This window comes from Nothoprocta perdicaria, unplaced genomic scaffold (assembly GCF_003342845.1).
Source record: "Nothoprocta perdicaria isolate Ctin4 unplaced genomic scaffold, notPer1 scaffold_56, whole genome shotgun sequence".
Lineage (NCBI taxonomy): Eukaryota > Metazoa > Chordata > Aves > Tinamiformes > Tinamidae > Nothoprocta > Nothoprocta perdicaria.
In genome coordinates, this window is record NW_020455821.1 from 3,860,354 (window position 1) to 3,878,343 (window position 17,990).

The following is a 17,990-nucleotide window of genomic DNA, read 5'->3' on the forward strand; positions in this document are numbered from 1 at the left end:
AGCACATTATTAACCACAGCTTCAGTGGAGATTTCTATAGCAAAGTTTAGGTCATGATCAAAGACAAGAGATTTTTTAAAATACAGTGGGGATTAGTTTATGAAGTCAAGTAGTCCTATATCCAGCATTCCATAAGGAGGTTAGATTACAAAATGAAAAAATTTAGAAGGTCCCAGACAAAAAATGGCCAGCTTGACCTTGATTTCTCTGTTGGCATGCAAAGAACCAAAATAATGTCAGGTCTGGGGCCAGTAAGAAAATGGGTAAGGCCCTTCTCATGCTAATCTGGTTGTGGAGGATAATACAGTTTTAGGGAGGGGATGGTGGCTCTAAGATTTCCGTCTGCCTCATGCTTCATTTTTATTATCAGCACATTTTGGCCTAAAGTACCAAACCATACAAGTTCATAACAAAGTACCACCAGGATAGCTGCCTTTTTCCTTCCTAGAACATAGCAGTGTCCTCTGGTTAAGCAGCAATGTACCCTGCCAGTGTATGGTCCAGATTGTTCCTAATGATTCTGGCATTATTAGTGAGTTTGAGGGTCCTTAACAATTTTGTTCATTTTCTGTAAAGTTTCCCTTCTAGCAACTCCTGTTGCCCCCAAAGCCAGCAGCTTTGGGCTGCCCCTGTAAACTCTCTGAATCTCTTGTGGTTTTTCTTTTCAGAAGGTCACTCGATGTGGGCTTCGGTGGGTAGCAGCAGTGAGGAAAGCATAGAGCCCAATTATACAAGCATAGAGCAACTGTTTTGCTTCCCACAACCAACTCCCAAGGAGAAAACGGCTGCACCAGTGAAGACGGAACCAAAGGAGGTGAGGGAGTCATTCTCTTTCTTTAGACTAAATATCATAGCAGACAGCCCATCTAATATCAAATATCTTCTCTTTTTTTAATGAAGATCACATTTTTGGACTCCAAGAAAAGTCTCAATTTGAACATATTTTTGAAGCAATTTAAATGGTAAGATATGGCCAGTTTTCATGATAGTTGCCAAAACTTCAAGCAGCTTTTGCCTAGTGTCTGTAAAGTGCTCACACAATCTATTCCAGCCATTGTGTTTTTGTGATCTGTGATACAGAAACCGCTGGATCTTTCCTAGCTTAAAATCACTGTTTTTAAAACACTAGGTCTGGGGGAAAGCGGGAGAAGGTTTGACATCTTATTTACAGAGGAGACATGGTGACATATAAACATAGGGTGATTTAGATCATAAAAGACTTCTGTGGAGCAAACCTGTGCTGAAAGCAGAGTCACCAGAGAACTTACGAATCASATAATTTTTAAGATAACACATATATAGGGATAGGCATCTAAACTKCAGGTTTGATCTCTGAGTCATTTGGCCAGGGTCAGAAACAAAACTTTGGGCATAGCAGGTATTTGACTATCAATCTTCTAAGTGCACAGCTGATCATTGACAGGCTTCCTCTTGGATGACTGTGACCCTCATTAGGCAAAGCATGGAGAATTTGCATGGATATGTATTTCAGTAGCATGTAGTAGTGGAACAAGGGCTGACAGTTGATTCTGCTCCTCCTCCCTGCAGCTCCAATGAAGAGGTGGCTGCAATGGTCCAGAATGGGGACAGAACCAAGTTTGATGTCGAGGTGCTGAAGCAGTTGCTCAAGCTCCTGCCTGAAAAGCATGAGGTCAGGACAGAATTGTGATTTGCTTACTTCACAGAGCTGTAAATGCAGTGTAGTCCTGCAGTCTTGACTCTTTATTTCTCATTAGATAGAAAACTTGAAGGCCTTCAAAGAAGAGAAATCAAAGCTAGCAAATGCAGATCAGTTTTATCTCCTCCTCCTTCAGATTCCCAGGTAAGGGAGTTAATCACAAATTTCAGCCCAATGTTTTTCAATGTTTGCCTTTAGCAGTTTAAGTTTCTTTACAGGAACCTCACAGACAGATACTGATTGATATATGTAGTAGACTCCCCCTTCCACTTTAGTGTCATCCCTTCCCTGTTCCCCTTGGATGGAAGATGATTGCTGCTCCAGCAGCTTCTCTCCTTTGGAAATTGCAGAAGCTGACCCAGACCTAGGGCCAGATCTTCACAATGAGGCCATATAACATATTGAAGGTCATGGTGGAGCTTAAGGCAATGTCAAGATGGGAAAACCCAGATCTCACACTATGGTCTGTCTCCTCTCTGCTAATCTTACTGCGTCAACAGAAACTACATTCCAGTGACAGGTTCCTATGGAAAACTGTGCCTCCCTCCACCAGCCACAGGACAGAGCTTTGATGTGGACATGGCTGATGTTGTACCATGGCCATGTTGTATAATTGTCACATTTCTAGAATAGCTAGGAGGAAGGCCACCATGCTGGCCAAGATCACAATATCTTGAAATGTTTAATCAATCTCCTTCCTTAGCTATCAGCTGCGGATTGAATGTATGCTGATCTGTGAAGAGACCAGTGTTGTGCTGGACATGATYCATCCAAAAGCTGCAATCATCCAGAGAGCTTGTGAAGGTAAATAATGTGAACTAAGGATTTCTTTATTTTATTTACCGCAATAAACTGCAATGTACTAGAAAACCTCTTCTACATATAGAACTTTGCAATGAGGCTACCCAGCACCAGAGCTGCCCTCCTGCTGCAGCTCGTCACTAGTTTACTTCAGAATAAGGGATGCAGCTCTAGGTACTGATGGTCAAAGAGCTTTTGGGGACTGGAGATCACTTTCCTTCTCCCTCCATCCATCTTTCTGCAGCAGCACTGAATCACTTCCAACAGTGAAGCATGGGAAGCTCACCAGCCCTTTCAAAGGAGCTGAAYTCAGACAACAGAACTGGCCCTATTACAGCTAATTCATCCGGTGTTATTTGCCACATGGAGATCTTCATGCAGCAATTTCCTCTGATGCCACAAAAGCATACCCTCAGAAAGCAGCAACACTTTAGTTTTCACTGGCTACAAATGGAACCAGAAGAGAAAAAGATTTCTATTTTGGGTTATAAGTGCCCAATGCTGAAATGGAARCATTCTCTCCCTGAATACAGGGAGAGATTACACAAAATGTCTCTGCAGTTTGACAATAGATTTCTGCTTGCTGTGGCCAAAGCTTCTGCTCAAGAGCAGAAAGGATAATTTAGTGGGCAGGGGGAAGAGGTATAAAATCCTTCTGGACAGTTTTACTCTCAAGATCATCCACCAAGTGAAAGCCAATGTAGCTTATGGTGATTTCTAGATTTCAGATCTGTTCATCCAGCAGTCTCTCCTTTAGCTTATCCTGGGGGCAGCATGCACAGAGATGCCTTCCTAAGGATTAATTGCAGACCTCTAACAGCAGCAAGGGGAGCCTCCTACCCCTTTCTCAGTTTTGTCAAGTGCTGAGAAAGAAGATCCTGAAGAGTCAATTCCACTATGCCCTATGATGGGTTTCTCCAGCTGGAGTTATAACTTCCTGCTGGGATTAATTGAAGCTTCCTCCAAATTTTCTAACAAGCAGTCCACTTGTGCTCTTGGAGCTGTTCCTTCTTAAAGCTAAATGTGTGAGAAACTGTGCCACTGCTGCACTCTGTCTTAAAAAACAAGGACAGGGATGGTATCCTTCATGCACTGATAAGCACGTCAGCCATGCAAGAACAAGAACAGGGAGAACGTGTCTGGCAGCTGTTTGCAGGTCTGTCAGACCTGGCTTCACTGAACAGCTGAATAGGCTCTCAGAATCTTCTAGGATTAAAGTTTTAGCTTAGTTATCCTCACCCATACCAATATAAATCTAAGATACTTCCACAGAAGGTAGCAAGGTAATGACTGTTAGTAAGAAGATTCCAGCTCCAGATTATTTTCCATTGGAGATGAGATACCAGATATAAAAGAAGAAACAAGCAAAGGTCATCAAAACTTGTGTGAAGCCCAGCTAGTTAAATTGAGTTTATTTAGAGTGAGTTCTAGCTGGGCCTTTGGGTTACAAACCTGAAAAATCCAAATTTCATTTAGTGGAATCAGAATTCCAATTTTAATCCAGTTTAGCAGACAGTCTTGTTTGACAAAAGCTTTCAGTTAAAGACCTGTTTTGTTTTTTAGATCTTCTGAACAGTCATCGTCTGCCCCTCTTCTGTCAACTGATTCTCAAAGTTGGAAACTTTCTGAACTATGTAAGGATTTCTTTTGTCCTGCCCTTCCTCCAGTCATTATGATACGTGGATTATTCTTTTCTCTCAGCATTGTAATTTGGATGGACATGGGAATTATGTTTTCTTTCTTTCTGTCTTGTAGGGAAGTCACACAGGTGATGCTGATGGGTTTAAGATCAGCACTTTACTCAAGCTAACAGAGACCAAAGCAAACCAAACCCGCGTTACATTGCTGCACCATATTCTGGAGGTACCTTTGCCAAGTCCCGGGCAATGGGGAAGGGGGAGGATTTTACCACAGAAGAACCATTCCTCCTGCTCTACTTCCAGTTGATGTAACACACTGGTATTCATATCCTCCCTGGCAAACTGCAGTGTTGAGAGCTGAGGGCTCTCAGTTAATTTGGGCTAACAGTTGCTGCTTGGGGGCATTATTCAGCTTTAAGRGAACTTGTTGTGTGAAGACTTTTGTCCTGCTTCCCTTCAGCATCTTCCATGACAATTCCTGGAAYAACTTCTTTTCATATTTCTACAATATTTGTACATCACCAGCGACAAACCACAGAACATGTGGCTACCAAAAACTTCTAGGCTGATCTGTGTTCCTTCAATTCTTCTGCTTTTTCATTGCCTGTCCCTTTTCCACCAGACTATACTCAAGATTTTCATGATCTCCCTAAACCCACATGTCTTTCTTATTCTATACATTGCTTTTTTTTCCCCCTTTTTGTCCATATTCTTGTCTGACAACTTCATTCATTAAGGTCTCTCAATTCCAGTCATGTATGGCCAAGCTCCTATGTAGCTCACAGTACCTTCAGCAAGCATAGCCATGGAAGTAAGTTAGACAAAGAAGAATCAAGCCCCTGTAATGCCTTTGTGGGACTATAGAAATTGTTAGACTGTATCAAACCAGAGATCTGCCTCCTGCCATGGCCAGCTGTAGGCCAACAGAAGAAACCAAGAGAAATCCCCAGTAAGATAAGAATAGAGGACAGTGGCAGGTCAGCTTTCTTTTAACAATCAGTATTGTTAAAATCTAATTGTGTCTGATTCTTCAGCAGTCGTGGGTTTTTATAATCATGGAAKTATAATGCCTTGCCCCTCTGAACCTGCAGTCCTGTTTTTCTCTGTGAGGCAAATCCAACTGCAGAGGGGGCAGCAGTGGGATGCAGGCCAGGCATCCTTCCTCTGCACTTCTGCCCATTTCTCTTCCCACTTGGCTTCCTCTCAGCTCACAGCGTACAGTAAATAACCTTTCTTTCTCCTGCTTCAGGAAGTAGAAAACAGGCACACGGACCTACTGGAACTGCCAAAAGACCTTGAAAATGTTTCAAAAGCAGCAGGGTAAGCAGTTTCATTTCCTTCAAATTAAAAAACAAACAAGCAAACAAAATCCCATGCATATTAATAATGTATCAGAAATTGGGACACACAGCTGGTATAGCACATTAATGAGATAGCATCTTATTTAGTTTTGACCAAAAGATTTGTTTGATGAATGCTGAAGCAAGCCACTATAATATACAATGTTTTTAATACAGCTGACAACACTTAGGGATGAAATTTGAGGTGCATTCAGTTAATACTGCCTCACAGGCCTTTCCAAATACTGCACTGCTTTTATGTTAGTAGGATCTTCTGAAGTCCAGCTACCCAGAAGCAGTTCTGAACCAGCAGTTCAAGCAGCATGTTCTGAGAAACGAAACTAATGCCACTGAAGGGAGCATGGAGATGGAGAATAACCCTCTGAATGGGTGGACTCTTTTTGGCATCTGTCTACTCAAAACATGAAGTTGTAGGTAGACCTGGCCCTATTTTCATGAGTACCAGGGTGGAAATAACATTTGCATGAGTTTTGGCTGCGTAAGTCCAGAGCTCAGGATTCAGTCAGCTCTACCCTTAGTCAGTGAAGTGGTGGGAAGGAAAGGAAAAACCAAGCCACCAGCTCTGATGAATTCTCTGTTCAGTCTGCTGAAGATATTATGGAGTGAACTAATGACAGACTCTATTTTTTTTTTCAGAATTAATATTGATATTATACGCTCGGAGTCCAGTGCCAATTTAAAGAAGTTGCTGGAGCTACAGCGAAAGATGTCATCATCAAATGAAGATGTGAAACAACAGTATGAGAAACCTATCCAGGTCAGTGAATGGAGCTCCTTTATATCTTCCACCTTAAATATATACACACAAACACACAGTCCTCTGTACATAATATGTGGCTGAAGAGATTCATGAGGGACTTCCAGATTTGGAAGGAGGCTGTGATGCACACAACCCATTTGTATTAATTTTCCAGGCCCCAAATATCTTTTGATAAGTCTGCTTCTTAAGAACTCCTCACTCTGTCCAAGCTAGCCTGTTCATCCTAAGTGCCCAGGATGAACAGAGATCTCCAGAGAAAATCCTCTCTCTTGGGATTATGTTTGGCATTAAGCTTTCCACATTCTCCTAGTGCTCCATGTAAACTAGCACAACTCAGTCACTAGTAGCAAAAGTTATCTTATTTTTTTTGCCTTGCATAAACTCTACTACAGCTAAAAAGTAAGGTCACAGAGGCCTACTCCAAGCTCTTACATTGTTATCCATTTTTTTTTCTTTAATTGCCCTTCATTCATTATCCTCTGAACAGCATTTTACTGTGTATACTAAATGCATTTCAGGATAGCATTGATGCTTCCAGAAAGCTTGAAGAAGAATTTGAAACTATTGAAAGGAAGAGAGAAGAACTTGCAAATTATCTCTGTGAAGACCCAACGAAGTTGTCCTTAGAGGACATGTTTAGCACCATGAAGACCTTCAGAGACCTCTTCATCCGAGCCATGAAGGTAGACTTTTGTGCACATAATGCTGAGCAACTCCAGGACTTCTGCCTACCTCGGCTCAAATAGATGGGGATAGGATGGACACCTGGGCCCTGCAGGGGAAGTAGCCTTTCAGGAGGTAGCTAGACCCCAGCAGAGTATTCCCCATTGATTCTTCCCTGCYGGAGTTTCTCCCTGCCTTGTATTAACCTCATGACAGGAGAGACCCGTGCTTACCTTCTCAAAGTGATGCCAGGGCTTGAATGGAGCCAGGACCAGCTCTACTGCCTTTGTTAGAAAGGTCCAACTTCAAAACAGCATTTCAGAGACAGATTCTGGAGTTTATGATTTCCGTGCTGCTTTGGCTTCTGATTCACAAAGGTCTTCCGGAGTCAAATTCATAAGTTTTAGAGCATCAGGATTATAAAACTTAATGTTTACTTCCAATTTGAGCAAACAGGCTTGAAAAGGATATGGAAAAAGCAGATGTTGTTAAAAGGCCACAAGTGTGGAGCAAGTCATGGCCTCAGTGGCTTTCACATTTTCCTCAGCTAGTCAGAGGACCTGCACTTTGGTGGCTGCTTTAGGCAGATCACTGCTGCCACCTGCTATTAAGAATGAGCATAGAGTCCTGGACAAGCCAAAAGCCTCCRTCTCATCCTCTTGGAAAGACAGTAYAAAATCTTAGGACCCATTTTTATTTACTGAACAGATCATCTTTCTCTTCATTAGCTTTTCTGCCAGATGTTTACCCAGTTTTCTCATGCCTCCTGTTGCCTAACTGCAGGAAAACAAGGACAGAAAGGAGCAGGCTGCAAAAGCAGAAAAGAGGAAGAAGCAACTGGAAGAAGAAGAGGCTAAGAGACAGAAGGGAGAAAATGGAAAAGTCAGTAAGTATCAGAAAGCGTTTCATTAAAGAGAGATGGACAGATCATCCAAAACTGGCTAGGAGAGCCAATAGGAGCATTTTTCTGTTTTCATTTTAATGGGCTAGGATGGTAATTTATTCTGTGGGTTTCTAGGTGCTGGCTCACTGAAGGCTTTTAGGTGTTTTACAGCCATAGCTAGGAATTGCCTTTCTACAGTTACAGCTGGGCCAAGAACTTAATTCTTCTGATTGAACAGAATAGGAGAAACCTCAGATTGAAGCTTTCAGTTATTTGAACTTTTTAATTTTCTAACAAAGCTTTTGAAATCCAAATCTAGCAAGACCCATTTGTCTTTCCCCCTGAAATCTCCAGTAGTCTCATCCCAGTTTAGCAGAGATTGCACAAGTTTCAAAAACTTTGCAGATAACTTAAATCTGCCTTTGTGTGGTTGAAAATGAAAGGCACATCTGAAAAGTAATACTGGAAGAAGTTAAAAAGAAAAATCAAGATCATTTTGACTCTATCAAAAAATAAAATAACAGCCCTGCCTACATGAATAGCAAACGGGACATGTGACACGTCCTGAGCACCAGTCCAAGGCACTCAGGTACGGACAAAGCCAAGGTGCACCCTAGGTCTGCTGAACCCTGGAGCGTGACTGTGGTCCTGCAGGACCTCCTCCCTGTCGCAGGGGCTGGGTTCACAGCTAGGTTTTGTCTCAGAGCTTTAGCCCAGGACAGCAGGTAGCAGGCAGGATGGCATCACTGCCTGGGCAGAGCTGGACGCCTTCTGCTCCAGCTCGTGGGGCATGTTGCTAATGCTCRTCTCTCTCTCCCAGTTAAGAAGGGAGCAGCGAAGCAGGAGGATGTGTGTGTCATCGATGCACTGCTGGCCGACATAAGGAAAGGCTTCACGCTGAGGAAGACGAAGAACAGAACTGAGGTGGATGCGCTTCCTAAAACCTTGCCAGCGGAGAGCCCAGAGGAGAGCCAGTCTGGTAAGGACACAGACTTGACTTTACCTGCAGCTACTCATTCCCGTCTGCCTCTGAGCACGAGCCAAACACGCATGCAAGAAGTTTCCAACATTTGCACTTGGGGCATTTTATTTAAGGAGGCTCTGCAATCAGTGTGGTTAAGAAATGGAGCGGAGCGCCCTGCGCTGCTGGCAGGCAGGTCTGTCCAGAATTAGCAGACATACATTTATTGTGGCATGACCTTGTGCCCACCCTGATAACTCCTCTAGGAGGCCTGGCCCATGGCTGTGTAGGCAGCTGGAAGCTTGGGCCTCTGTGACAGAACTTCTTGATTGACTCTGAGTGTTATTCTGCAGTGGTGCTTAATTATGTGGKTTTTTTTGTTTGTTTGTTTAAAGGAAAGGGCATTAAGGATTCACAAGCAGCGGGAAAACAAATCAACGATAAGAAAAAGCCAAGCAGCAACGGTCATCCCTCAGAAGGTATCCCCACTCCAGCCACTACCCTAATGGAGATGGGTAAAGATGCTACAGATGCCTCAGCTTCCAACCAGGTGATTCCTAAAGAAAATGCTGAGGGAAAATTGCCAGCAGAGCGCCAAACTGAAGGCTCATCTGCAAGCTTGATGGAAGCTGATGGGGCTGGTCAGGCCGAGCAGGGAGCAGGCGATCAGCATGTGAATAGCATCCAGGGGAGCACCAAGAGCGGCACCTTCACCTTCTCTCCTGCCAGTATAGGTGCTGGGATAAAGTTTGGGAGCAGTGGTTTGAGCACCGCTTTAAGAGACCAGTCCAATGGGTCCATCTCAGAAGAGCAGGACAGAGAATCCCATGCTGAAGGAGGAGAGAGCATTAGGCCAGCTGGTGAGCAGATGATCCAACCAAGCAATCTCCAGCTAAGTACGAACGGAAGAGATCCTGGCAGTGCTCAGTCCACTCGCTTTGATGAGGCTTATCAGGGTGAGTCAAGAGAGACAGTGAAGGAAAATGAAGACCCTGGTACTGACTCACAGTTGGACACTTCTCAAGAGAAGTCCTTTTCAGAGGAGCCAGCTACCGATTCTTCCTGTTCGGCAACGCTTCCCCCTGGACAAACTTGTAGTGACAGGGAAAAGCAAAGAACATCTGGGAAACGGAAAAAGAAGAAGAGGCACAGCAAAAGCTACACAGGTAGCCTGTTTTATATATAGTACTCTTGGACTGAGTTAAATCAGGGAGACTTTCTAGTATGTTTTTATTTACCTGTTCCTCCCCACTTAGAAGTCCAGTGCTGTCCACAGGAAGTCCCCTTCCTATCAACCAACTCTGTTTAATGGAGTTGTTACTTTTTTAATATAAAAATGGTTTAGAAAGAAAACATTGCTCATTCTCTTGATATTTATAAGTTGTTTATAAAAGGGTAATGATGAATCAATAATTAAAAAGCCYGTTACACATATGCAATAAAGATGGCAATAAGCACATCTGTCATAAGCACTAAAGACAGCCACAAGCCACGGTTATGTGCAAACAAAAGCTCCATTRGATTCCAGAGCAGTGATTAAGAGCAGTTAATAGTGGATGCTTAATCAGCAATCACCCTCTCTCTGCTATTTATAAACAGATAAAGCCAGCAACATCAGCACTGCTGTGAATTCCCGTCCCCCCCTTCATAAGCACTTATTCCAAGTGCTTTTTGCCCACAGTAAATAGAGGACTAACTCATAGAAGAGACACTTGGGAGTCTGTCTGCTTCTTGATAGATACAACATCATCTGAGCATCTACCACACCGGAGCTTATGGTGCTGACATCCCTCAGGGCCATAATAATCTCTGTTTCTGAGCAGGCCAGTTTTCCCTACTTAAAATAAACTACAGAACAGAAGTGACTTCCCATAGCAGTGGTTCTCAAACTTTCATTTTCCTGAGGCTTTTTCTGAAATGGGGATAAATTTCTCCTAGATCTCTTATTTCCCTGCCCCCATTCCCCCTTTTTTTGACAGCTCCAGGTGCTCTCTCCGTTCCAGGAACAGCAGAAGTGCAGAGGCTGAGGAAGGAGGGAAAACCTTGTCCTGGCCTTCCCAGCTCCCATGGTGCTTTCCTGTAATAAGCATTTCTATCTTAAGGAAAAAACTCCCCACAAAAGTCACAAGGATTGCATTTAAGAGCCTTTGTGCTGCTAAGTGATGGGCTTGTCTTAAGAAGTTCCGAGTTGTTACGTTTATTTTGCCATGATCACATATATTTAGTGTTTTTCTTTCATTTAAAAGCAGAGGTTGACACAGATACTGGAGATAATAAAACAAAAAAAGGTTGTGTGGTACACTGAGGTATGTAACCTTGCAAAAGCATTTTTGTAAACTAACCATAGCACTGGGAATTTACAAACTTAATCATTACTTGGCACATCAGCTAAGCTTTTTGTCCTTGTGTCTAATCATGAATACATTTAAAGCAAATTTGTTATTCCAATTCTTACTYTCCAGGGGGTTGATCTTGCGTTGAGTGGAGTCATTGCTGCTCTCCCCTCCATGCAGGGCCATATCCCACACGTCTGTCTTCTGTGTCACCAGCAGCCAACCTGCCTTTCCCTGCAGATAATTATGAGTCATTCTAACCAAATGAATCCAGCTTTGTGTGATAAACAAAGTCTTTGCTTTGATCCAGTCATTTTCTCAAAAACTGTAAAAATGCAATTTCAGTACACACCTCTTGCAAKGAAAATTTGGTTTACTTTCAGGGCAACCAGTTTCTACATCACCTAGACTTTAAATACTCAAACTTTCTGTAGTTTGAATAATTGATATATGGAATAAAACAGTGGCTCTGGAGAAAAAAAATATGTTARGAACAAATTACCAGCTCCAGCTCAAAGCCAAATTCAGTATCAGAATGTCAGAATCCTTATCTGACACACAAAGCAATTAGCTGAAGCAAATAAACCATGTGCATTCATACAGCTTTCAGGAGTGAGAAGGGAGGAGTAATTTTTCTTTAGACACCAATTAAATAAATAAATAAAATAAATAAGAGAGAAAAAATMTGCAAACTGAGTTTTAAATAAGGACATGTATACTGCATCCCTCACCAATGCTGGGATTGGGAATAGGCAATCGCTTATCACAAGGAAATTTTGGGAGCTCTGTCCACAAGACTTTTCTGAAAGTTTGACTCTATTTATAGGAAGTGGAAAGAAAAGCAAGAAACAAAACCAAGATGTCAACTCTACTGAAATTGCATAGTTACAGATTGCATAGTTACTTGTTSCCCTTTCCATTCAGATGTGCATCTCTTATGAAATGAATCAATGACGCCAAATCTCTTGTAGTCTAATTTCGTGAACGGAACGTGTTTCCTCCTCAGCATCCCCCATTCCCCAGCACAAGTGCCAAGCAAGGCCCCTGCCTCCRTCCCCTCTCTCAGGAGGCTGGAGCAGAGGATAATTTTGTCCTGACTTGCAGCCCGATCTCTTGGGAAAAGAAGTATTTGCATGGGCATATTAAGAAAAAAAAAAAAAAAAAGGCAAAGAAGGGGAGAGAAAGAGAAGAGATCAGTCTCCATCTGCAAAGAGACAACGGAATCAAAGAATCTTTTTAGTTGTTGTTTTAATTTAATTCTGGAGAAACAGATGTTTCATCTCYTCTTCTGCAGACTCAATGTCTGGGGGCAGCTTCCTAATGGACCATGGGAATGTAATCAGGCTAATGTTTATCTTCCTGTATGGCCTTTGCCTTTGTGCCTATCATTAGAAATAGTACTTCCTCCAGTTACTAAAGAAGCAGCAGCTTAAAAATGACAATATGCAGCCTTAACTCCCTCAAAAAACATCTCTGGGTATCTGGGAGGCAATATATGGATGCAAGAGGAGGGCTGATCTCAGCCTAAACCACTGGCAACAAAATGCTAGCGTTCCTGTCAGAGACACCAGAATCAGCCCATGAATTTAGTAAGTTTAGTAATTTAAAATGTAGAAGCACACTGCMATATTCTGCTTGGAAAACAAAGGATTCGTGTTATTGAATTTAACTACTGCCCAGTGGCAAAGCAAGGCTGGCTCAACTCTTGAGCGTTAGAACCAGAGCTGTAAATGTACAGGAGGTTTTTGTTAAGAAAATGCAAATTTAGATCTGCCAATTTTCACTTATCCGATGGCGGTTTCCGTAGCGGCACCCTGGCTGTTTGATACAAGCGAAGCCACAAGTGCTTCGTTTTCGCAGTAGTGACCCTTCTGCAGTTCCTCCTCCTCCTGCAGGTGTCACGGCGAGGCAGAAGAAGTAACGGAGCCCCGGAGAGATGCTAACAGCCCCCAGCACTGCCCGGCCCTCGGAAGCGACGCTCCGCGGTACCCACGCGTCACCCGCGGCCRCCTCTGCTGCAGCTGGATGCAAAGCTTCCCCGCGCGCCCGCTTTCACTCCCTGGCAGCCTAAAGAACYTCCCTGGAGACCTGAGCGCCTCCAGCCCTGGCCTTACGTGAGCTCTGGGTGCTCAGACGCCCATTGAGATGTGGGCAGAGGGTTGCAAASGTCAGACCTTGAATGAACCCTTCTTGGAGACACATGTTTCAGCCTGTTCTTGGGGCAGGCTCCTCCCGAGAGGAGAGCTGAGCGTGGCCAAAGGAAGCACTGCAGCATTTAGCCCTTCGAGGAGTTTTAAAAATAGCAGTGTCTCCCCACTTAATTCAGGATACAAATCAAGCACTTGTTGCACTACYGCAGGTGGAAGCTGCTCCCTCACCGCTCTCCGACAATTTATRCTGGAGCAGATCCAAGAGAGTTTAGAGGTGTTTTCCCTCTCAATCTTTTAAAGCCAAGGAGATCAGTCTTGGAAATAGAGTATATGTATTTTATTAAATATATGGCCATATAAACAGTGTCTGGTTTCCACCTATTCTTATGTATATTTAAGTGTAAGCATGTCCATAGTCTTGCAGGAGCCTCACGTGCAGATATGTGCATAAATCTTTGGAGAGCCAGGGCCCAAGTTCCTGTTACTAAAGCAGCAGAAAGAGGTTTTCCAGGGAGCTCTAGTAGCTGCATTTTCAGCTTGTCCTTTAGTAAATCTCTGAGCTTGAAAATCATGCTAAGCTGCTCTGAAGTGTTGTGCTCCAGCTGCAGAATGGGTAGTTTCATGCTGTTGTTGCTTTAAAACTGGGAATGTGCAGTATTGTGTTTTAAAAATTCAGAGCTTTTATTTCTCAATTCAGTTTTGTAATAACTTTGTATCATAGTTTTGTATATAGTTGTCAATTTAAAATTCTGTATGTTGAGTCTATGGTGTGACACTGTGCTGAAATATGAATCAAGTGGAAGAGATTGTTACATATAAAAACTATGCCTTTATATGGTAACTCACTGTGTCTAAACTAATGTTCAGCCTAAAGCTTATTTTGCTTTGCTTTATAGGACTTGCAGKCCGTTTACTGAGAACTTTGCTGGACTAAGTTAGGAGTTAAACCATGAATTAAATCACTGTAACTTTAACAGCAGCATTGTTATGAGTGTATTGGGAATTGGTTCACTTCAACAGAAGTGAAGATGAGTTTAGAACAGAGATCCCCTGATCCCGGGGGCAGCGCAGCCCCATTGCGGCCGAAATCAGAGGCCTCACTAGCAGAGGCAGGCAGAGATTTCCAGCAAAACTGCATAACTCTGCCAGGTGTGACTTGCGGTACTAACCTTAYCGTGTTCACAGGTCTGCCCTCTTCCCTTTTTTTTCCAGCCTCAGAACACATCTCCCAAACATCAGTCCTGTTGCTACCGTTACTCTGTTCTTCCCGCCCTCAAATTAGACTCCAGACTACGAATATCTGACTATCGAACATGTTTACCCAGCAGCTTTGCAACCTGCAGGTTTCCATCAGGAGCCTGCAGCCCAGGCTATCAGCAAGCAGCCAGCCACCTSCGGCCCACACTGCTATTTTACCAAAGGAATAAAATAATTTTGAGATTTAGGAGTAGGGAACAAGAAAGCTACCCCGGTGTTACATATGGAGCCTCACCTGCAGGTACCCCAGGCAGGCTGAATCCTTCTGTTGCTGCAGCAGGTGTCCACATCTCTCTCTGATCTTTCAGCTTCTCCCATTTCCATCTGAGGAGTTAAAAAGAGCTTTTCACAGGGCTAGGGATTTTATTTCTCTGCATTCTTAGCTTGGTCTTCAAGGAAATAGCATTTGGCATTTCCACTGCCATCAAGAGCTTGCTAAGAACTGGGTTATTTTGAGCCACTGCTGCTTCTTTGTTCTGTAGTCACCTGTGAAAACTATATTAARTTATCTCTATAATAACATCCCAATAAGCAGGTAAAAGCACAGCACTCTACTTAGAATTATTAGTTAAGAGCARCTCTGTTTCCATTACAGAGATTATTTAGCAAGAGCAGGAGGGCCGGATCAGAGCAGGTCAAAGGAAGRTGTCCAACTAGAATTTGCTCCATTTGTAACCTTTATATAAAGCTCATGATCCCAAAGATTTTTCAATAGTTTTTCAGCTGTAAGTTCTAACTAATTGCTGGTAAGAACAATGGCACTTGCAACTACTTCAACTGGTCTATATTCATTTAAGTCAATATTGAGTTTCAACCTTAAAAACAAAAAATCTGGAAGTTTATCACAGCAAATGCAAGTGGAATCCCTTACATAGACAAGCCTGTGAACATCACAAGTTTATAGCTGTCAAATAACTGTGTATTAAACATCAGCAACATGAAAAAATTGAGTTATGGGAGAAATGAGCAGAAGTCATTTCCAAACACTTCACAGAAATTCAGATGTGTTTAAGAGGATGGATTTTCAGGGTTTGATTTTGTTTTGGTTTTGTTTTTAATTTCAATAAAATATTTGAAATTTTAGAATAAAAAAAAGTTGAAGTAATTGATGCCTTTTTTTTCTTTTGTGGGGGTGGTAAGGACCCAAGTGGTTTTTATGGCTTCTCTTCAATAGACTAATACTTCACCATTAAGCTACATTCTAATTCTAGCTTCCAAGCTGAATTGCTTATTAACACCCTTTTACTGCACAGTTAAAAGTCTTTTTTCTTAAGTGAACAGAAAGATGAATAAAAAAATCTTCACCGTATTAGAGAAATCTATTGCCGTAATCTTCACGACTGCCCTCATCCTCAACCCCTGATGCAGGYACCAATGCACCAGGCGTGGAGGGCATCCGTACCTCCAGAATGTGCCAATGCCATGCAGCTAGAGTGTGCCTCTTGGTCCTCATTCATACCCAGTATAACTGCAGGGGCTCAGAAATACCTCTGCTCTGTTTGGGAGGGAACAGGATAAAATTCAAAACAAGCAAACAAAAAAATCTGAAGATTGTCTTTCAGGAAAATTGACCTTTTTTCATCTGTCTAAGCATAAAGCCTAGATCTACGTATTTCTGGTTTTCTGCACACAGACAGAGTTTGAGTGCAACATATAAACTTACCAGTAATAAAATTCGTATCATGCCAAACCTTTCTCTATAAATATATGTATGTGTTAACAGTCATAGCAATGAAATAGAAGTGAACACGTTAGTCATGGTGATTACGTTTACCTACACCTGAGAGTTCATCCATGAACCGCCGAAAGACAAACTCTATCATAACCCATGTTTTTGTCACATCACACTTAAAGCTGTGGGTATGCTATAGCAAACAGTCTGCCTTGTCTACAACCTTAACTACAGAGGGAAAATTTGAGGTAGTAATAGAAAATAGGCTTGTTAAGGTATTTGTCATTGCTATGCAGTGACAATCTCCTGGAATAACTACTGTTTGCAAAATTGGCAATGTAGTTATGTAGTTTTAAAAGAAAATGTGTATTTTTGTGACACATGCAGCTGCCTACAAGGGCCTAGGTGCAGATCACAGCTTAACTACATTTAGGAAATGACAGCCAGCAGATGATAAGCTCTTCAAAACCATGACCTGTCTCAAACCTAGCAAATGCCCAGCAATAAAAGCTATTATATCTTGTCACTAATGCCTTCAAAAACACAAGCCCCAGTTAAAATAATTGTAGAAATTCGTTTTCATTTTGAGATACATGAGTGAAATACAGGCACATATTTTATGAACAGGCACAGTGACATGTGTTCCGTGTAGTCCACCTCCTAGTCTGCCCGTTACCTGCTCATTATCAYTCACATCCTTTCATGCCCCATAGCTCCATGATGGCTGAATTATATGTACTTCCTAAAGCAGACTTCCCACCAAAGGAGAATATTTCAAAATATGGAAATATTTTTCAAAATATTTTCAAAAGGAAAATATTCCAACATTTCAAAATATATGCCGTATCTCAGGCAGCAACTTGTAAAGGATAGATATAAAAAAAAAAAAACTCCTCAACAGTTTTATCCTCTGCAGGATCATCTCTATCATTTTCACAACTCTCTGCCCATCATAAAATGATTTTCTCCAAGCCCTACCGTGTCACCTCCCCATTTCTACGTGCATCATCACATGGCTTCTTAAAGCAAAACTTCTTCACTGCTGCATTGCAGGTGCACAAAGCCCACCTAGGATCTCTCCTGCCAGCTATTATTAGTCTCTGACCCACCTAGCCCCTATAGATGTCTGCTGCTCAGGCTCCATCTGCCCAAGGCTCCTGCTGGATCTCCAGCTTCCACAAAGCACAGATAGTTCCCTTTTAGCTTTTGCTGTTGACCATTCCTACAACCTAGCCCACAAGCAYTGAGCATGTAGACTTCACCTCCAAGAGCAGAAAACCAGCCCTTCTGCTTTGTGCTCCCCTTGCTTTCAGTATCTTGGTCTGAGAGAATCAAGGCACAGTTGTAGCTGCATCATAGAAAGGAAGAAATGGTTAACTTGCTGGATTGCAAACATTAAATAGCTTTTTGATAGCCAGAGCACTAACCAGAGATGGAGAAGACTTGGGTTACTGGAGTTACAGCTTTTGACACATGCCTTAGGCATGTCATTCCTCYGTGCCTCAGTTTCCCTATCTCTAAAACGGGGACAATCGTATCCAAAGAAACCACTTTGACCGTTGATGAAAAAAAAAAAAAAAATCAATGAAAAGCACCACAAGAGCAATATTGTTAATAGTAAATGCACACACACACAAAAAAGTTTTTTACAAAAAAAAAAATTATTTTTACAGGTTGCTTCTACAAAAGGAATAACGTAGCTTTCAAAGTACTAGTACTTAATTTCATACCTGTCAGGAGCAAACCACTCCCTCTCTGGTCACATAAAGGTGGGATTTTCTTGACAGAGATGGATTTTTGCATATTTTAGGAAGAAGTTTCATGCAGAGAT

The 17,990-nt window shown here is 42.3% G+C and overlaps 1 protein-coding gene across 1 annotated transcript in view; it reads left to right on the top strand.

The window, feature by feature from the left end:
• Window positions 1-17,990, top strand: part of LOC112955349 (inverted formin-2-like) — a 32,973-nt gene that overhangs the window by 2,382 nt on the left and 12,601 nt on the right. The window contains exons 4-17 of the mRNA XM_026048626.1: window positions 669-814; window positions 901-962; window positions 1,549-1,651; window positions 1,737-1,822; window positions 2,382-2,482; window positions 4,043-4,113; window positions 4,235-4,342; window positions 5,369-5,439; window positions 6,117-6,237; window positions 6,759-6,923; window positions 7,687-7,803; window positions 7,894-7,897; window positions 8,607-8,765; window positions 9,143-9,913. Coding sequence (XP_025904411.1) covers window positions 669-814; window positions 901-962; window positions 1,549-1,651; window positions 1,737-1,822; window positions 2,382-2,482; window positions 4,043-4,113; window positions 4,235-4,342; window positions 5,369-5,439; window positions 6,117-6,237; window positions 6,759-6,923; window positions 7,687-7,803; window positions 7,894-7,897; window positions 8,607-8,765; window positions 9,143-9,913 — 2,085 coding nt within the window. The remainder of the gene's footprint in view (window positions 1-668; window positions 815-900; window positions 963-1,548; window positions 1,652-1,736; window positions 1,823-2,381; window positions 2,483-4,042; window positions 4,114-4,234; window positions 4,343-5,368; window positions 5,440-6,116; window positions 6,238-6,758; window positions 6,924-7,686; window positions 7,804-7,893; window positions 7,898-8,606; window positions 8,766-9,142; window positions 9,914-17,990) is intronic.